We start from the raw sequence: 14,109 nt of genomic DNA, 5'->3' as shown, positions 1-14,109 counted from the left end.
TAAAACAGATGATTTATTATTTCCTGATCAGGAATAGATTGATGCCTGGACTGATATTTTACAAAAATAATGTAATTCTGAAAATAATTTTCTTTCTTACAGTGGAAATTAAAAATAATTTACATTTCTTATGAAAATAGAAAAAAATCAGTTGGAAGGGAATAATTTGTTTACAAAGAAAACTTGTTTTTCTTGTATCCTCTTCATCACTAACTGCTGTTTAGTATGCTTAAATGGTTACAGAATTAGTATTGATCAAACATAAACACACATTATATTTAATATAAAATAATTACGAAGAATAACAAACCTTAAAGCCAAACCTTTGCAAACATAAATCTGACTATTCATACATCTACAAAACCTGATCCCACAAGTTTTATAAAACAAATAACAAATTACATTAATAATAAGAATATTTATCAAAAAGTTCTATAAATGGAAAATTAAGTAAAACCAAGCAGAAATAAGGTTCTCCTATGAAAAGATCTTTAAATGAAATATATGTATTGTTAAAAAAAATACTCAATGGAAATCAGTTACAAAATTAGAACCATAAAAAATAATAATATGCTCTGCTTTTTGCTTCTGTGCAACTGAGAATTAATTTACACCTGACAAAATTCAATGCAGGGTGCAAATGCACTGTTCCTTTTAAGCTTTTTTACATAAAGTAAAAAGTTAGGATGACATGCAAGAGTTCTAAATGGATAAGTAGAAGTAGGAGCTTCAATACACTCCATTAAAAACAACAACAACAACAAAAACAAAAACAGAAACAACAACAAAAAGAAAGATGGCATTTCATATATCTGAACTTTTAGCACTTTCCTGAAAACAAAACAAAACTCTTAAAAACTTCAAAAAATTTTACAAAATTTACCATTAATATTATTTAATAGATGTACAAAATATGACAGAATAGCCCAGGTTAGAAAGAACCTTAAAGATCACCATGTTTCAATTCTCTGCCATGGACAGGGACAGTTCCACTATTCCAGGTTGCTCAGAGCCTCATCCAACCTGGCCTTGAACACTTCCAGGGATGGGGCAGCCACAGCTTCTCTGGGCTACCTGTACCAAGGTCTCCCAGCTAAATAAAAAAATTCTTCCTAAAATCTGATTTCTAATCTCGCTCTTTCAGTTTAAAACCATTGTCTTAGGTTGTCACTACAGACAAAAAGTCTTTTTTATAAGGCCCCTTTACACATGGAAAGGCTGCAAATGTTTCCTTGGAGCCTTCTCTTCTCCAGGCTTACCAGCACCAACTCTCTCATGGCTGAGCTGCTCCAGCACTCTGATCCCTTCCTAGCCTCACCTGCACCTGCTCCAGCAATCCATGTCTTTTTGTATTTGGTGTCCCAGAGCTGAATGCAGCACTGCAGGTGGGGGTCTCACAAAAGGTGGGCAGAGAGGTAGAATCACTTCTCTCAACCTGCTGGTTACAGGGCTTTGGATGCAGCCCAGGATGTGATAAAGTTCAACTTTCAATAAAAAGTGATAAAGTTCAAACTTGAACAAGGATCAGGTTCAACTATGAAAGATAGAATATTATTTTGGAGAGGTGAGGCAATCCAAATGAAAAAGATGCCTTGAAGGAACAAAAGATTATATCACAAAGATATAAAACTAAACCAAACTATTTTATGGGTGTAGGATTCTGTGAGAAATTATAAATTTAGAATGGCATTTTAGAGTAGTTATGTTATGGTACCAGCATCAGGTAAACTCAAGCTGATAATTTTCCCAAGCAAGAGAGAAACAGACAGGTTGGCACTCCAGTTAGAATGAGCTCTGGATAACCTGTGTAAGAAGATTATTTAACAGAAGGGAATTCTGACCTGAAAGCTGTCTCTAGCATTTAGATATCCTTGTTAGTTTTAATGTCCAGGAACAGCAATTCAACAACAGACTAATACATCACCTGCCATGTCCAGAGAGTAATTAAATTATGGATGACAAAGATCCAGCTCTGGTCTATGTTTGGTGTCATACACAAAATTAGATATAGGAAATTACCTGATTCAGAACATGTGTCCAGACAACAGTAATGGAAAACTAGTGTGCAGAATCAGATTTGCACTTCTTAATTTAAGAACATAGGTTTTCAAACTTTTGGCTATTTGTTCCCCTGGAACATGCAATAAAAATATGTGACAGATTGTCAGGTCTAAGACTCTGGGACATTTCCTACATTATATTATTGGAAGCCTAGCTCTAAAATGATTAATGTTGGCATAAGTTTCCCATCATCAAGGACTTTAATAAACCACATCCTCTGGCAAACCTAGTACTGTCCTTGCCATCCATTCTGTAAAAGGGCCTCAATTTTTTGCAACTCTGCCACAATTTAGTTAACAGCCATCTATCTTTCTCTTGTATTTTCTCCCTCATACCTTTTTCAATAGTTAATATTTTAAAATGAATGGTTCTTCCTTGGATAAAAAATAGAAGAACCTCCACAGACAAGTACAATAACTGTCTCATATTCATTTGCAAGAAGAAATAATATTAGAAAGACTTCCAAAATGTGGTTAGGTGACTCTATTTTAAACTATAATCATTCTTAAAAGGAAGACAGGGATTGGATAAATTCAGGAGTAACTTTCACTTTACTGCTACTATCACTATCATATGGCTGTAAGGAAAAACATCCAAGACCCACATAGGAAGTTTCCAAACAGGAAAGCAAACACAAGTCATCATATATTGATTTTAAATTGCTGTGGTTATAAACTATAACCAGAGGGTCTTTTTTTCTGGAATCTAACTCATGATTTCAAAAGTTTTGAGAGATACATGTTTCTTTCAAATCAAGTGCAGAAAACACCACACTTTCTGTAAGATTTCCTTTCCCCTACCCCATTCTCTTGGTTCCTCTCAAAACTCATTGCAATATGGCATTGATATACTTAATAATGCACTATTGACTGATTCTACCTTTATGAAGAGTAAGAGCCCTCTCCTACTGTCAAGCAGTGCTAGTTCCTGGAAAGCCTGACAAGGATATTATTTTTAATATTCAAACACCATGTCAATTATTCCATTTCCATAAGATACTTTTTGCCAGATCAAAGCACATTGATAATTGCCCATTAAATAATGGTGGGCAATGAATGCATCTACAGCTCAGGTGCTTGGTGCTGCCAGAGGTGCAGAAATTCAATGCATGTATTTTTCTTTTAATTTCACTTGACACAAATAATTGTATTTGCTTTTACTTAAAAAAACAAAAAAAACAAACAACAACAACAACAACAGAAAACCAAAAAAACCCAAACAAAAAAAAAAACCACAAAAACCAAACTAAAGCCCCAAGAAACTTTAATTTCATAGAAACGTCTGCTTTGAATTGACACATCTCTCTAAAATTACCTCAACTAATTTAAATTAGAAGAAATTATAAAGAATCATAGCTAGGTAAAATAAGCAAAGTCTGCCACTAGTGATATATAAAATAAACTGTTTGCATATGCCTATTAATCATTTCCTATGCCTGTTAATCACCAACAGAGTGGCCATCAGGTCTAGGGCAGGAAGACTCCCCCTACAGCTCTATCACACTAGCAGCAATTTTCATTTTAATAATAAAATTAACAGGTGTTGTCAATTGTCAACACATTATTCTCAAATGCTGCCAATTTGTACCAAATTTTCAATCGTTACATGTATTCCAGGATAGAATTATTGGAATAATTTAGAACAGAAAAAAAAAAAAAAAAAAACCAGAACAAAAACAGAACTATCCAAAAGATGTAGACTGACTTCTCCATCAAATATTAGATTACATAATTGTCTTAAAAGGCATAAGTGAAAAACTGCAATGTTTTTCTCAAACCAGTATCTTAACCCCATCTTTCTTCCTGTCCTACATGTCACATTTTCAGAACAAATCCAGTCTTTACCTTCCATATTTTCCTACATGTCACCCTTACTCCACAGCATGACTCCTGATATCATCCCTCCATTCCCTAAGGTCTGTCTCTCTCTCTCAGACATTCCTAGATCATAATAGTTGCTGTATACTCTTAGCCTTTTCATCTCTTAATTTTTACATGCAGTGCTGTCCAGAAATTAACAAATAAAATCTCTAAAAACTTGTTTTGTTCAAGTTTCAAAATTCAGCACCACAGTTTTTCTACCTTTACTTTTTATAATCGTGTATGTGAAAAATCATGATAGTAAGAAAATAAGTTGAGGCATATATATCTATTAATAACTAAATTATTAGTAGCAAAACAAAATAAACCCCAAATTATTCTATTCTTTCAAAACTGTATTCTTTTTTTTAAGAGAAAAGTAGCTAAAATGTTAATTAAAAATATACTTTAAATGATGAAAAATTATTTGCAAGGTTAACCAAAACATGTAGTAGAGAGTTCTGTTTGGTAAAAAAATTATGAGAAATTTCTCATAATATCTCATTAATATTATGTTTAACAAGTTATTAACATATAGCAAAATGCTTTTTAGGCTGGAATTTTTTTGTTTAAAAGTATTTTTACAGCCTCTGAGGGTTAAAAAATAGGTAGATTTATTATATAGATTAATAATTTCTCCATTTTGTCACACTATTGTAACATCAGAAGAAGACAATGGATACATTAAACTCTGCTCCACTGTGGGAAGTTCGGTGAAATGGTTTTGGAAAGTGACTTTATGTGATAAACCTCATCTTTTGCACAGAATTAAAGTTTCTTATCCTCTTGAAGTCACTGCAATGGCATAGTGCACAAGTGCAAAGAATATAAACAGCAAATATTACAGCTGACATTCATAATATGTCAAAATTATCACACTTATTTTGTGATGTTAAAGGTTGACCTTTTCCATCTTTGCTTTCTCATTTTAACCTATAAATTTGACAGGAAGAAATGTAACTAAAGCCCACAGTGTTTTATTAGAAAAAGATTGGGGTTTTTTCTATACTATTTCAATATTTTGTTTCTCTTGATTGTTTTTCCTGTAATTTGTTTCTTTTCTGGGCCATATGAGTGTATTTATTAGTTTGTTTTCTGGCTGTGATGACAGAATAGAGCTGGGTTCTCAAGACCAACTTTTAAGTAATGTTGTATATTTTTTACAAAGGTATAAAATTAAATTGCATGAATCCAAATCCTCCCCCTCAGATGCAGTGCAATACAGCTAACACAAAACAAAGCAAAAGAATAATCAATTCACAAAATCAAGTTCAATATTGCAAGAGTAATGAGGCTGGTTTCAAATTGTGGCACAGAAAAATAAACAAATACAAAGGAAAAGACTTATTAAGCAATACAATAGAATAACAAATACTGAACAGTTTTCTTTACAGGTAAAGACTATACTGCACATGCTGCATGATTATTTTTTGTTTTTCCACTCAAAGCTGATACATAACTAATAAGGAATATAACTATAAAAATCATGTTTGGGTGAAAAGAAAAACTTTATATTCCTGGTAGACACTATAAAGAATTTAATTTTTTTTACAAATTGCTTTCTAAGGAAGCATTTTTATTAACTATTCACATGGCTGATCTCATATAAAAATGTACCACATTACTCAATGTATTATATTTGTCATAGATGATTCTATCTCAAGAGATTACTCTTTGAGTACAGTGAGCAAATAGGCATTTTTGGACCACCCAGCATATCTAATAGCTGCACTATCAGCATTGAATTTGAGAGGTTTAACTAAAATAGTGATGTGAAAACTGGTAATTCCAGCCAAAAAGGTCTCTTAGTCAGGATGCTTCCTGGATAGTGTGTGGGAAAACAGAATTTTCCAAAGGACATAGCTCAATGCCTTTTCTCCAGTAAAAGGAGTAGTGTCCAGAGGAATTTGCACCTGGTGATGCAGAGCAGTCAGAAACAGTAGCATCTTACATAATGTGTGCACCTGGGAGGACAAAATGAAGTGAGGGCTGTGAAAACTTCCTACAAGTTAATGGCAGTTTGAACACAACAAAGGGAAAACTGTAAGGGAACATAGAGAGCCTTTAAAAGATCATAAATGTTGTTCCTTACTGGCTTGTTTATAGCTTTTCCAAACTTAGTAATGATGTCAGGGCACCCTGACTACGAATCACACTGGTGAAAGATAATCCACACACTGGACATGTAAAAATTAAGAATTTTCTTCAGTATTAATTTTGCAGTGAAAAATATTGTAAAACCCAAGACATAATGTATTCTCTGATCATAATTTTTATTTTAGTCAGGTTTGTATTATGCTTTTAATGACAAAAAACCCACATAGATATGTAAACATTTGTATAGGAGAACTAACTTTGAGACACCTGATAGTGTATGTAAAATCAAGTTATAATTCACTATGGTTTATATATTTAAATCCCTCAGACGGTGTTGAAAACCTCATCTTAGCATTGGGCCTGCTTTATCTTTTTTATGTATTTCTCTAACACTTTTAATTTAAAAAAATATATTTCTTTTTGATAAATATGCAGATAATAACTATAGATACATCTTAATACACAATATATCTAATACATTCCACCATGTAGGAATTTTTAAATTGATTACTTATTATTACTCTCATCCAATACATACTAGGCTTCATATTTAAAACCAAATGTTGCAGGTAATTAAACCATTAATAAATAATATTTTTAAATGGCATTTTATTTTGATGTAATTTGGATCTACTTTTCATACTATGTATCAGGAAGATGAAACATAACTAAACACAAAAATTACTTTGTAGGAAGAAATCCTTAAAAATGCCCCCTGGTTCCCTGCAATTCATGTCTGCCCAGCATTCCCTTCAGATAAAAGTCAGGGTTAACTGTGCCCAGTTGGTATCAAACCTGATAATCTCTTTCTGTCCCAGAGAACTGCTCTTATCACCAGGAGCAACCCCAACAGAGAACAAGGATAAAGCACAGAAATAATGTGGGATCCTACTGTCAGTTTAAATCTCTGATAGGGGTCAGTGAGTAAAAGGATGAGACAGTGACACCAGAGCACTCTGTGCCCTCATTAGGGTTGTTTGGCTGAGGTGGCATTTAAGGATTTGATAGAAGCAGATTCCTCTCCTGACAACACAAACTGTCAAATACAATGAAACATTAAAAAAAAAAAATGCTGTAGTTTTGTTACTAACTCACAGAAAGGCATAGATGTATTGTTTGCTTCCATCTAGAAACTAGAGAACAATATCAAGACTTAAGTCCTGCTTATCATTTTATATTTTAATTTTAAAATAGCTATTGAGGGTTTAAATGAGAATATTATTAGATAATTAAATTTTTTAAATGGCTTAACTGTAAGAGTGAGCCATACCTGAGTAAATTCTTCTCAAAACCTCTCTGGGGGAGAACAAAACCAAACACATGGAAGAGAAAAATTAAAATATTTTGTAGGGTTTAATGCAATTTTTAAAATTACAATTTGGGGGAAAAAAGTAAATTCCCTGATAGCACTGTTTGTAGCTGCAATTAGCATGCTGAAGAAATGCCACTTGTAAAATATTACAAAGAGAATAAAGTCTATTCAGTACCCACTTGACAGAATCCCCCCATTTTCACTACAAAAATACAAAATAGTTGTCATTTTTTGAACCCAAATCTCTTGCTGAAATTTCCTAGCCTGCAGCTTCTGAAATCCCATGGACTGTCATGGAATGAAGGATAACCATGACACTGCTTCATACATGAAGATGTTGGGGGAAAGGCTCTCAGAGCTTAGGAGAGCCAGCATTGGATGGAAATGGGGGCAAGGAGCTGCTGAAAGACTCTTGGAAGGGGATGTTCTGTTAAAGAATTTTATGGCAGAGGCCAGACTGATGGGAGATGGGGCTGGAAAGAGGCACTTCCTCCTGGGGACATTCTTTTAAAGAACAGGAGAATTCCTTACTATTAAACAAGTGTTTTCTTCCATTGGGCAAGACAAATAAGTTATATTTGAAGCTCATATACCAATGCAAAGTTATTTGCAAATGAAAGCAAAAAATTTCTCAGACTCATTAATCAGAATATGAGACAGACGTATACTGCTTCACCCCAGAAATACTTGCTTTGCATAATAAAACTACTTGACTTAAAGGAATTGAGGAAAGTTGTATTTCTGTTAGTTAAACACTTGTCTTACCAAAAAAATACATTTGGGTTAAAGCTCACTATCAGTTAAATATTTAAAACTTGAAACTCCAGTTTTAGAAATACTGTAATAAAAATCTTCTGTAATACATTAAAAGTAATCATTATAATGTGTGATTTCTCTGATGGTAGAATAATATTACTATGTTCTTTATCAAATGTGTTTCCTGAGAGGATTTCAGAACTGTAGAAAAATTTATGCTGTATAAAAAACTGTATCTACCAAGGCATAAATTCAGACTTTAAGTTATTCCATTTTCTCATATACTGTATTTGATTGTTCCCACACATATTCAAAACTAATTCTGCCATACCATAAAAAAGACTCTGCTACTTTTAAGTTCTTTTCACCTCTTCTAAAACTTCCACCCTGAAAGGTGTCTTAGTTTATAATAATGTATTGTATCAATGCAGAGGTTTTATTATGCCCCCTGGTATGAATTCTGTATTGCTAATAAATTCTTAAATTTCAATTGTCCATGTTTCATAACATATGGTGCAACATATCTCTCTCTTCTGAATACAAAATATATTACTAAATACACAACTCAAAATATATTTCTATTTAATGTTAAAGCATAGCAGCAACACAACCATAATCAAACCATGTATTTCATGTTATTATGTGGAGAGCTGGAGGATTTTAAAGAAAATTCACTTAATTTGCATTTTTATCTAGGTTTTTTTTTTCCCCCTCTTAATATACATAGAAAAAGTTATCATTGCATGCTTTAAAGAAAACAAATACAGGAAAATAGGAATATTTCTTAGGTCTTCTGGCTTGGCATATCTCTCCATTCCTAATACCTAAAAATTCTTTTGATCATTCCTCATTTTTCTTTCAGATTTATATTATATATCACAATTCAATGCTTCTCTGCCAAAAAAAGAACACACAACTGTATAGTGAAAGCACTTTCAGAACTCCTCAGGAAATCACTCCATGGTCTGTAATCATTACTTTTATTTCTGTGCCACAGAATCCTATTCCAGCTTTTATCTTCCCACTGGAAAGAATTTTTATTTTCAAAGATCCAGTTCAAACAGGCTCATGCAAACTCTACTGGACATGTAAAATAATTGTATCTAGAAATTTCTAGATAAATGGAGCAACAATGAAATAAAAAGGAAGAAATTTCTTGCTTGTTTTCATTGTTAAGACCTTTCCTCATGAATTTGAAGAACAATTTGAAGAAGCAATTAACCAATGATTTTTTTTTTATATTTCAGATTTATATCCTCTGATTCTCAAGCATCAGCCTCTTCTAAATAAAAATAATTTCCTTTTCTTTTGGATAAAATATAAAAGCTTGGAATAAATACAATCTCTAAAAGAGACTGTTACAAACATGATAACTCCAGGAGGGGTTATAACTGTGGCTAGACACTTTTTAGGGATTAGTAAATCAGCGGACTCAGAAACAAAAAAGAATCTTTGTTTAATCTTAGAAGGTAAAGCCAAAGACTAAACTGGTGCTCAAACCAGTCCTTACTTTTATCCTGCTGAATACTTTTCATTCCCAGCAGTCTCAGCTAGCCCAGAGATTTGAAGTTATTCAGGTAATAATAAAGTTAAGTTAATGGATAATAACACTGGAATGTAATTTCAGAAGAAATCCTGTACTGCTTAAGTCACCAACACACCAACAAGTGTTTTTTTCAAAACTTCAGAAAAGACAGGATTCTTCCACAGAGTAATGAACTACAGGACATGCTCTCTTCATTTATGCAAGTTTAATCATGACTTACCATGAAAAAAAAATGACCTTCCATTAAGAATGTACTTTTTTTTTTTTTCTTTTAAAACAAATTTAAAAGAGAAAACAAAACATTAGAACTTACATTCAATATCAAGGTACATGCTCTTTTGGTGCCCACCAATTCTACTTGCCGCTTCACAGTCATATCTCCCTGAATCTGACAACTTCACATCTTTAATATGCAGTGACGACTTCCCATGCTGCCCTTTGACTTCTATACGGCCATCTGGGCTCTGTTTGCATTGATTCAGGAAAAAAGAAGGTTTCACATATTTATATCTGCATACCAAGGTAGAATTTATATATTAAACACTACTGATAAGAATGAGTGAAAGCATCTCTTCACCCATGGTGAAGTTATTACTGACAGCTAAGCAATTTCTAAATTTTCCAAATAAATTAAAAAATGTAGAAAAACATGTTCTCTTTCTAGGCAGTATAATCAAAGGAATAAGTACATGCTTAAAGGAGCATTGTCAAGGGAAACCACAAAACTTATCAAATTACTATAGCCATAGTGAACTGCATATTCAAAAACTTCTTTATGATCTCACTCACTGTGTTATGATGCTGATAAGAAATATGCACAGATACAACACTACATTTTAGATTACACACAGCATTGTCTCTGGTTCTTTCAACTGCAGCTGTGAAACAAAAGAAGTAATGCCTCACACAATAAGCAAATCCCAGAATCTCAAAACTGTTAAAAAAACTCAAACCATAAATACAGCTAGAATTTCTGGATTGCAGCTCCTTTTCATTCAGTAGAAAAGGCAAGGGAGAAAAATGAATGCTGCCTTTCAATTTTCTAGCACGTAAATTTTATAAAAATCCTTAACCATAATAACTCTCCTTCCCCCTCCCTGTCCCTCCCCATAAAATTATTTGAATTTAAAAGATATATAAATATTACGTATAACTAAATAAAATAAAGAAAATTCCTCTTCTTGATTCTTCAGACTTCACTAAGTATTATGCCTGAGGAAAAATAAGTTATTTTATTCTGCTCTTTACTTATAGAATCATAGAATATTTTGGGTTGGAAAGGACTTTTTAAAGCTCATCTCATCCCAACCCCGCTGCCTGGGCAGGGACACCTTCCTCTAGACCAGGTTAGTCAGAGTCCCATCCAGACAGGATGTCCCATCCACAGATGGAACAGCCACAGCTTCTCTGGGCAACCTTTGGGAAATTTGTTGCACTTTGTCATCTCACTTTTTTTTGTTTAAGGGAAAAAAACTCCAAATGTGATTAAAAATTCATTATAGTAAGGTGGAAAATGGAAGAAAACCTAGTAATTATATCACTACATGACATTGAACTTAAAGCAGATTTTTATGTTCAATTCTATAATACACACACTCAAGTTTACTGCATATTCCACTCTATCTCACCAAGTGGCAGCTGATGCTTAAATGGCTAAGCTTTTAACTCAGTACAATTCTTCCTTGACTTAATAAAGGAAATATGCTATAATTTACATCTTAAAATATTTGATGTTAAGCAGTCAAATGAAGAATGCTGTTTATCAAGATTTCTATAGAAAGACAAATATTCTGATCCTATATAAGAATCCAAGTAGACTGAATTTTGTTTCCAGTGAAAATGACTCATCATAGGTACATAAATTAAAGTTCTTGAATTCTAACCCAGGAGCCAACATAAACCTCTCTGGACTCGTAAAAATTAGCAAGTTAGACCACTTAGCTACCAATTTTGATACTGAAAATTCTACTTCCACAATATGATCACAAAAAGGAAAATAAAAGTTATGATGTTGCTAGTAAACATGTTACTGTAGAGAACATCATGGGTTTTGGAAGGAATTCCTGGGCTAATTAAAATGCAATTTCTTTAAAATAAAGCATAAAGTTGATTTCTAATTTCTGATACAAAGTCAGATTCACGTATATGTAAAGCACATATAAAAATGCTTATTTATATAGCATTATATATGTAAAGCATGTACTATGACATAGTTAATGCCAGTAATAAGTTTTTTCTTCTTTATTTAAATACTGAGCCTGTAATGCCACGATTAAATTACATTATTCCTACCTAAAATGTATATACACCTCAGAAATTAAATTTCAGATTTTACTTTGATGACAAATATTTCCTTAAGAAATTACATTTAAAACAGTGAAACAATCTGTGACAATGAATCATAAATATAACAGTAAATACTTTATTAGTGATTCATTAGTTCAATGCTGATCCCAAATACTTCACTAATACATATTTCACTGTAAGTAATTCTATATATTCCTAAACATATACATGAACACTAAAAGATGCTATAAAATAAAATAATAATGAAAATAAGTACAAAGATCCTTGAATTAAATAGCTTTTATAGTAATTTCTCAATCTCATTTTAGTTTATCTAATTATTTTCTAATACTGATGGAAAAAAATTAGACTGTACTCAGTATAATTTTCCTATGCTCTCACATTTTCTTATTCAAATGTACATAACCGAATATATCTTAGATTTATAGGTAGGACAAAACCCAGGAGAATAAATACTCTGACTGACAGGAGATTTTCACATATAGTTTATTCTTATAATCAAATATATGGTAAGAAACATTGTAAGAGAGATTTACTAGGTTCAAAGTCGATAAAACAATTGTAGGCAAGAAAAATTCATCATTCATTTCTTTTACAAATATGGTGCAATACATGATTAAAAATATACTCATAGGCTGGCATTCCTGAAGAAAGAAACACATGAAAGAAGAGAAGAGTGCAAATACAGACCAAGAAAATTCCATTATCAAATGAAGAAGCAACTTATTAAATGAAGAAATAAGTGAAAGGAAATGTTTTGATGCAGGGGTCTCAATTTGTGAGAGGATTCCCAGAAAATGTGGGAGATCACCACTTGCAAATCAAAACACAAGTTAGTGTGCTGAAGTTTCACAAGGAATTCAAAAACACTGCTGTGGCTGTATTATATTTCTTTATTGCATAAATCACACAAGAGAAATTTGATTAAATGATTCAAGGACATGTTGTGATGGCACAAAAAAAGCATAATATGAGTGCAGTTGAATATGGCAAACTGTGGAACACTACACCTGCCCAGTAATCCTTAGGAGAAATCCCCTCAGGAAAAAGCTTTGGAGCTGCCAATGGGCCAAAGCAAAAATATAATCTCTATAAATTAATAATGTCAGCAACTCTCAAACCTTCCTGAAATAATCATGGATACCTACTAAATTGGGACAATCTTTTTTTTTTCCCCTTTCAAATGTTATAGAATGAGAGATGTAGAATCTGTATTTTATTTTATTGCTTCACAATAATAAAGAGCATAAAAGGGACAGAACAAACCCCTAGAAGAGTATCTGTGGCCCAACACTCATGATTTATGCTCATTCACTAAATTATTCAGTATTTCCTCCCACCATAGAGAATGAACAATCATTGAGGTGCCAAAAACATGAGGTTAAAACAGTTCCATACAGATTTGCACATTCTTTGGAAAGAACAATTATGTTAACAGACCCTTACATTGTTAGACATTAGTAGAATGATGAAGTTTTCAGAAGTTACATTTTCACAGCATTTTAGAAATCATAATAAAATCTTAATAAATGAATATTTTTAAATTATTAATATTTATTGGATAATTTCATAGAAATCATAAATAAAAATGGGGTTTTTGAGGCTTTGGTGGTGTTTTTTTTCCCCCCCATAACTTCCTCATCAGCATAAAACTAAAATACAAGTGAAAAATCTTCAGTAGAGACTTTGAAAAATGTTTTACTTAGGTAAAGTCACTTTGTGATTTTATCCACAGAAAAAGCACATTCCCTAAATTAGGAAACAGGAAAGTCCTTTTATTTTGAATCCTGACTGCAATCTAGTTCTCTGCTGTTGTTAAAAAAAACAAAAAAAAACAAAAAAAAACTCTTCTATATAAGTCTGCAAGTAAAACTATCCAAAATGGCATCATATGAAAAGTACTATCTGGGAAAAAAAATAAAAAAAAATGAAAATGTTCTGCAGTTGAAAAACTCTTACTTATAATATGTAGTTAAACACAAATAATTCCTATGCTAATTAAAAGGTATTGTATAATTTGAGATTAGTGCTGCAGGTTCTGTAAAAGTAAATATATATTTTTGGTTTTGATAAAATTCTTGTCATGCTACACATGTTATTCTTCTCCTTGAGTTCTGTCATGCTCTTGCTTCCAGAATATGTTGCATAATTTGCAGTTCCATGTGTGGATA

At 32.4% G+C, this 14,109-nt stretch overlaps 1 protein-coding gene across 2 annotated transcripts in view; it reads right to left on the bottom strand.

Annotated features, from left to right (window-relative positions):
- Positions 1–14,109, bottom strand: part of NCAM2 (neural cell adhesion molecule 2) — a 249,976-nt gene that overhangs the window by 70,556 nt on the left and 165,311 nt on the right. For both annotated transcript variants that reach the window (XM_079305097.1, XM_079305098.1), the window contains exon 9: positions 9,945–10,095. In XM_079305097.1, coding sequence (XP_079161223.1) covers positions 9,945–10,095 — 151 coding nt within the window. The remainder of the gene's footprint in view (positions 1–9,944; positions 10,096–14,109) is intronic.

This window comes from Erithacus rubecula (assembly GCF_903797595.1).
Source record: "Erithacus rubecula genome assembly, chromosome: 1".
Taxonomy (NCBI): Eukaryota; Metazoa; Chordata; class Aves; order Passeriformes; family Muscicapidae; genus Erithacus; species Erithacus rubecula.
The sequence above is the reverse complement of the archived record's forward strand: the minus strand, read 5'-3'. Positions and strand labels throughout refer to the sequence as shown.